Source organism: Camponotus vicinus, unplaced genomic scaffold (assembly GCF_025532165.1).
Source record: "Camponotus vicinus isolate PSW18456_S1 unplaced genomic scaffold, iyCamVici1.0 SCAF_4, whole genome shotgun sequence".
In the NCBI taxonomy this organism is placed as follows: domain Eukaryota; kingdom Metazoa; phylum Arthropoda; class Insecta; order Hymenoptera; family Formicidae; genus Camponotus; species Camponotus vicinus.
This window is the reverse complement of record NW_028141976.1, coordinates 2,284,152-2,291,872: the sequence shown is the minus strand read 5'-3', so window position 1 is coordinate 2,291,872 and position 7,721 is coordinate 2,284,152. Positions and strand designations below refer to the sequence as shown.

The window sequence follows — 7,721 nt, the reverse complement described above, 5'->3', positions numbered from 1 at the left end:
ATGTGATCTTTGCACTGCAAACTGGTAAAAAGAATTCAGTGTCACAAGATGTTACATTATTCGATGACTGCAAATTGACCAACGTTAAACTCTATTTAAACTCGGAATTTTATCCCTATGATGATTTAAATTTAGATTTTGAAAAAAATAGATTCGCCGTCCTATTCAACATGTACTCTCGTTTTCGCAAATCTTATTATGGATGCGATGATAATGCAACGCTATTAACTGTTTCAAAGTTTCTACATTGCGGTCCTCTCGCGATCATTGATTGCTCGCGACAAAACGAGTCTGTCAAAACTGCTACCGTGGACGTGAGAATAGAGTTTGAATGCAGGGAAAATATACCGGCGAATACTACCGCCTACTGTCTCATCTTGCACGATCGGGTTGTCGAATATAATCCATTGACCAATGTAGTCCGCAAAATTACATAAGTCAGCAAATATCCCCTCCATTGCATATGAAAAATATAAAAGATTGAGATGTTTAACGATCGACATCAGTCTGCGATCGGATCTTGTCATCATGGTTGTGCCAACGTTTGTGGATCTACAAGGATTTATCGTTGGGAAAAATTTTGTCGTGAAGGAAGCTGCTGTTCTGAGAAAGGGATCCGTACTTTCTCATTATATTTTTATATGTCCCGAACCATGGCACATGCTCACAAAATCTGAGAGATGTCAGGTTTTATGGTTGATGAAAAATCACCATGGATTATCGTGGAATGATGGACACGTTTCATATTGGAAATCGAAACGTTTAATTACGACAGCGGTGATGGGTGCAACGGGGGAGGATGATGATGCGTCACCTCTCGTGTACGTTAAAGGGCATGAAAAACGGCAATGGCTAGCCGATATACTGGACAATGATGCAAGAAACGATGTGATTATCGAAACTTTGGATGCAGATTATGAGGATGTAGCTTCTTTAAATAAGTTAGATGTTAAGAATACTGTACGTTGTGAAAATCATGTAAAAAATTGCGCTTTAGAAAATGTATTTAAGATTTATAATTGGTGGTTGAAACATCATGATTCATCGAATCCATATTTATAATAAATTGATGATGCAATATATTTTTATCGTCTTTCTCTCCTTTCTTTCCTCATCTCTATCTATGTACGTGTGCAGTATCGTGTTTCCGTACGCGACACAGCTGCCACAGATATTGTATTTCGATACTACATTGTGGTACATGATAAAACATTTAAATATTTGATAATTGAATATGGTTTTACGTTCGATGACCGTTCGACAAGCGTTCATTCCCGTTCGACGAGCGTTTGTTTCCGTTCGACGGGCGTTCGTTTCCGTTCGATTACCGTTCAATTACCGTTCGACGAGCGTTTGTTTCCGTTCGATTACCGTTCAATTACCGTTCGATGACCGTTCAACGGGCGTTCGTTTCCGTTCGATTACCGTTCAACGGGCATTCGTTTCCGTTCGACGGGCGTTCAATTACTGTTCAATTCCGTTCGATTACCGTTCGATTACCGTTCGACGGGCGTTCGTTTCCGTTCGACGGGTGTTCAATTACCGTTCAATTCCGTTCGATTACCGTTCAATTCCGTTCGATGACCGTTCATTTCCATTCGATGACCGTTCAATTACCGTTCGACGACCGTTCAACGAGCGTTCGTTTCCGTTCGATGACCGTTCAATTACCGTTCGACGACCGTTCGTTTCCGTTCGACGGGCGTTCATTTCCGTTCGACGAGCGTTCGTTTCCGTTCGACGGTCGTTCAATTACCGTTCGTTTCCGTTCGACGGGCGTTCGTTTCCGTTCGACGAGCGTTCGAGCCGTTCGACAGTCGTTCGTTTCTGTTCGATGACCTTTCGAGCAGGGTTGACGCATTATAGCGTTATATCATGCTAATTTGCGTGGGAACATGCATACTTTTGTCTTACGACGCATTTTTGGTAAAGCGATAATGATACGTCCCTATTCTAAAGTTTCATACCGAGACGTTTGTCTCCTCGCAAAGTCGCGATATGATAATATTAATATTATATTATATACCACGCTGAGTTTCATGGGACCGTACTTTTGTCTTACGACACGTTTTTGATATGGTGATAATGTCGCATCTCTACTATAAAACCTCGTGCCGGGACCTCGTTCTCTCATCAGAAAGTTCTGAATCGTGTGCGTGTCAAAGTCAAATTAAAAAAAATAATGGATAGCATTTTGGAAAATTGCTCAAGGTGGAAGCAATATTTCTTCGACCTGCTCTGTGTTTTGCTCGTTAAGCTGGCCTTCCATTGGGAGGTAAGTATTACATTTGCGAATATTTAAAAAAAAAAAAAATGTGCGTGTATTTATACTAATTATATTTTAGTCCCAGGATGATTCAAATCCCTGGGTTTATGAATATCCGGCGCCGGCAGTGAGTGCGGGCGGAGCGTCGGGCAAGGAGATATGAACTCTCCTATATGTGGGGTGACACCCCGGAGAGTCCCCAGGACGAGGAAGACATCTTTGACTTGCGGCGGCTCTTTGGGGAGGAGCCCTACGTGGAAGAGAAGATTTGGGTGCCCGGGGAGATTCGGGCGCCCAATGGCATTACATATAATGGATACAGATGTAAGTACATATTTTTCCTTCTATAAGTTTTATTGTGACTAGGTTTTTTATTAATACATCTTTCCTCTTTTTCTGTTCCAGAAGCGGCCTCCCTTTAGTCCGGTGCATCGCCCCCTCCCCATATATATATTTTTTTAAATTTTATTTCTTATATTATTATTTTTTTTTTAATTTTATATCATATATTATTATATATTAAGCGCACACGCACGCACACACACACACACACACACACACACACACACACAAAATTGTATAGTACACGCACACATTTAAATAAATTTTATATTTTAATTTAAAAAAAAAAGAAATGTATTTATTTACGCGCCTCTCCTTGCGCTCCCATCCTTTGCGTCTCTCTTGCGCTAGTTGTAAGAATTTATCGTTCTCTCTCTCTCTCTTTCGTACGCGCTATCGTTCTAACAATAAGTCTCGCGTTAGTTGTAAGTCTCGCGATATCTTCGTTCTCGCTCGCACGCGTTATCTTAGCTATTATCGTTCTCTCTCGCATACGTTGTTCTCGCGATATTATAGTTCTCTTTCGTATGCGTTCTCTTCGCGCTATTATCGTTCTCTCTCATTCACAAGCTCGTCGCTATCACTCACTTACCTTTGCGTCGTCCTTCTCCCACCTATGCAGCATCTTACAATGCGTCGTCCTTGTTCCACGTTGACGTCATCCTTGTCGTATGTTGATGTCGTCCTTGTCACACTTGATGCCATCCTTGTCGCACTGTCCTCTTCACACACTTTACGCTATCCTTTTCAAACCAGTGCACCGTCCTTCTCACACGTGGACACATCGCGGGCCCGCCGCGGATCCCCCCTTCCCGCGCGGACCCCCTCGTCCATCGGTCGCGCCGCGGATCCCCCTACCCGCGCGGACCTCCTCGTCCATCGCTCACGCCGCGGATCCCCCCTTCCCGCGCGGATCCCCTCGTCCATCGCTCACGCCGCGGATCCCCCCTTCCCGCGCGGACCCCCTCGTCCATCGCTCGCGCCGCGGATCCCCCCCCTACCCGCGCGTGACGTCACTCCCCGCACGTGACGTCATCATCCCCCGCACGTGACGTCATCATCCCCCGCACGTGATGTCATCATCCCCTGCACGTGACGTCATCATCCCCGCGTGACGTCATCATCCCCCGCACGTGACGTCATCATCCCCCGCATGACGTCACCCCCCCGCGTGACGTCATCCCCCGTGACGTCACCCCCCGCATGACGTCACCCCCCCACCGGTTCCCCCTCGCCCCTCACCCCCCCTCGGAGCCCCTGGGTTAGAACCGGCCTAGACTCACTACTATTGATAAATATTAATTTTTTAGAAAATGCGTTATTGTGAATATATATTATATACATATTTTCGATTCAATTATTTTGTTTTATTCAAAAATGGCGCGTAAGGCTTATCGCACACAAAATGCATAGAACATAGACATAACATAGCATAAGCATAAAGAAAGATACGCAATCTACACAAATGTGCATAGACATAAGTTTTGGCCAATCAGAATTGAGGAACAATAATTGACATTTGAAAATGCGTGTCTCTAACCTATTATTTACAAAAACTCGCGATACGTTCAGCAAATTTATCAAAATGGACACGGATGATTTGATTTTCACTGCGATGATATCAGCAAGTTATGTTCTTTTACAAAAGCGTAAAAAAATAAAAAAAACGACTATGGATACGATCAATATATGTACGTCGACCACTATTTGGTGATTTTCAACATCTTTTTCAAGAACTGAAAGAAGATGCGACAATGTTTTTTAAATACACAAGACTGAATCTCTTGACTTTTAATAAATTATTGGATATACTGCGACCTCACCTAGAAAAAAGAAATTGGAGAGCATTACCGGCAGAACAATGGCTTATTATTATGCTCAGGTATTTTACTTCTTATTGTAAATTTATTATTATGTAATTCTTATTATTTTTACTAATAATTTTGCTTTCTTACAGATTTCTTGCAACAGGAGACCAAGTATCCTCGATTGCATTTGCACATCGCATAGGTGAATCAACTGTATATAAAATTATTAAAGAAACATATAGAATTGTAACACAAGTTTTAAGTCCTATGTATTTAAAAGTACCTACAGAAGAAGAGTGAAAGAAAATAGCTGCTGGATTTTGGAATCATTGGAATTTTCCTAATTGTATTGGAGCGATCGACAGCAAGCATTTTGTTATCAAAGCATCTTCAAATTCTGGTAGTTTACATTTTAATTACAAAAAAACTTTTAGTATTGTATTATTAGCTGCATGCAATTATCAATACAAATTTACTGTAATAGATTGTGGTGCATACGGAAGTGCAAGTGATGGTGGAATATTTGCACAGTCAGAATTTGGAAAGTGCTTAAACAATAATAATCTTAATATACTTGTAGAAAATTGTAAGTTACCTCTGTCGGATATAGAAATGCCTTATTATTTTGTTGCTGATGAGGCATTTCCTCTATCAAAACGAATAATGTGACCTTATCCTGGACAATTTTTGAATGAGAAAAAGTCTATTTTTAATTACCGATTATCAAGAGCTAGACGTATTATTGAGAACACATTTGGAATTTTGGTCTCAAGGTGGAGAATTTTTACACGTAGCATATGTTTAAAGCCAGAACATGTAGATGCAATAATAATGGCTGCAATAAATTTGCATAATTTTCTAATGACGGAAAATAACAGTACAGGCGAAAACATTACAAATTATATAGATAGCGAAGATCATATAGGAAATGTTATACAAGGTGCATGGAGATTCGGTCTTGATAATGTAAATAATTTGGGACCTACTAATATACATAGAGCGATAAAAGAAGCTTATACTCAAAGAGAGATTTTATCTGAATATTTGTCGTCACACACAAGGTGAAGTACCATGGCAAATGGAATATATTCATAGAGGATACAATAGAGATAAGTTATAAAAATGTATATGATAAACCTGTTTTATAAACTTTATTTTATATTATATATATGAACATAAACTATTAGCGTATTCGATTTATTGACTCTACCCGACACTGAGTCGAGTCGAGTCAGATCGAAAGTTCAATTTGAAACTCGATGACTCAAAACTGTCATGGTGGAAAGTGTCTTCTTAACCTCCATCAAAAATTCTAAATGATAATAAAGAAATCTGAACAAGAAACAAAAACACAAAAATAAAAACAAGAATAAGTAAAAAAATAAGAACAATGAGTGGATCAGTGGTAAGAAATTATACATATTTATTATACTAGAAACGAACATATGTGAAATATAACATATGTCATATCGTATAATGCATTTCGATCGTAAAAAAATATCTTTAATGATTAATTTTATAGATATTGAAAAATTAATTGTGGACTATTTATTGTCTTCATCAGATAGTTCTGATGAAGAATTATTACTATACACACATTTAATGCGGAAGAAAAAAATACCGCGAATGAAACATTATATTACAAGTGTTGTCGATCAGTATACTGCAGAAGACGTAAATATATATTAGAAATATTTTATTAAGAATAGCTGAGTTCAGCGCATTTCTGTTGGCGAGTGTACAGACACATATTTCTCTACGTGACTGTACAGCAAACGAGTCGAGCGCGACTCGGGTAACTTCGGCAGCTCTCGTGTCCCGAAGCGAGCCCGAGTGGCAACCTTGCTATGCGGCTAGTCTCGAGTCTCATATTAAGAATTATTCAGAGAGCACGCACGGTACAGTTTTTGTAATAAAGAGAACACGTTTATATTACACCGACTTAATTATTTCTCAGCCCGTTCACACAATCCTGCTTTAACATATTTATTAAATCTAATATCATTTATTGAATCTATTGTGTAAGCTATTTTTATCTTATAAACGGTTTCAGTTTCAAAAACACTTTAGACTTTCAAGAAAAACATGCGAGTACATTATAATTTTATTCAAACGAAGCAAATATTATCCTAAAAATGTATGCGGAAAAAAAAAGAAAACAGTCAAAGAACATATTTTAGTTTTTTTATGGTACGCTACTTTTCTAGTCACTTATATTTATAAAAACATAAAACATTTTTATTGCTGGTCAATAAAAAATAAAAAACATGTTTTTTTAATGCATACAGGTTTGCTGCAAATAAAACGGTAATAAGGAGTGTAGCAGAACGTTTTGACATGCAAGTAGCTACAGTACATCTTATCATCAAGAGAGTTACAAATTTCTTACTAAATTTAGCTCCGATAATAATCCGATTTCCTGCAACGGAACAAGAACGTCAAGAAAAAGCCCAAGAATTTCGGAATATATGCGGAATTGATGGAATTGTGGGATGTATAGATGGCCCATATATTCCGATCAGAACGCCAGCGAAAAGAATTCGTCACACATATGTAAATAGACATGACGAAACTGCACTTACTTTGCAAGGTATATGCGACGCGAAAAAAAGATTTATAGATTGCTTTACTGGAATATCTAGTAAAACGCATGATGCTCGTGTGTATGACATGTCTTTTGTTAAAGACAAAGTGTCTGCAATGGGCGATTTTTATCACATTATTGGCGATGCAGCCTATCCAATATCTATAAATCTTTTAACACCATATAACGGAAAATTGATACCAGTTCAAGCTAATTTTAATAATCGTTTTTGTAAAGCACGAGTTACAATTGAGAACGCGTTTGGATTATTAAAGTGCAGATTCCGACAATTGACCAGACTTGATATGTGGTCCGTAATATCAATGTCTAAATTTATTATATCTTGTTGCGTATTACATAATTTATGTATAGAAGAGAATGATATTTTCGAATATCTTGAATATGAAGAAGTTCCGTTCCCAATTCAGCAATGTATTCATAGTAATAACAGAATAAGAATGTTAGGACAGTTGAAACGTGATCGCATAGCACTTGATTTGATTTAAAATTTTGTTTATAGACTTATAAAGAATGTACGTAAATATAATATAATGCGCGCGCGCGCACATACATATAAATATTATATTTACGTACAACATAAATAAGCCCTCTTGTTGATTGTCTTATTGATATTACACGCACACATACACACAAGTAGTACCAATGTATTTATTTAATAACAATAAGATAAAAGATAAAATTTCATAATATATTACAATAA

General features: G+C 38.3%; 1 protein-coding gene across 1 annotated transcript; it reads left to right on the top strand.

Annotated features, from left to right (window-relative positions):
• Positions 1–5,942: 5,942 nt before the first annotated feature.
• Positions 5,943–7,688, top strand: LOC145970803 (uncharacterized). The gene is made up of 4 exons (XM_083097796.1): positions 5,943–6,090; positions 6,470–6,606; positions 6,705–7,006; positions 7,238–7,688. Exons 1-4 carry the CDS (start codon positions 6,019–6,021, stop codon positions 7,504–7,506), a joined length of 780 nt encoding a protein of 259 aa, XP_082953922.1. The 5' UTR covers positions 5,943–6,018; the 3' UTR covers positions 7,507–7,688.
• Positions 7,689–7,721: the final 33 nt, after the last annotated feature.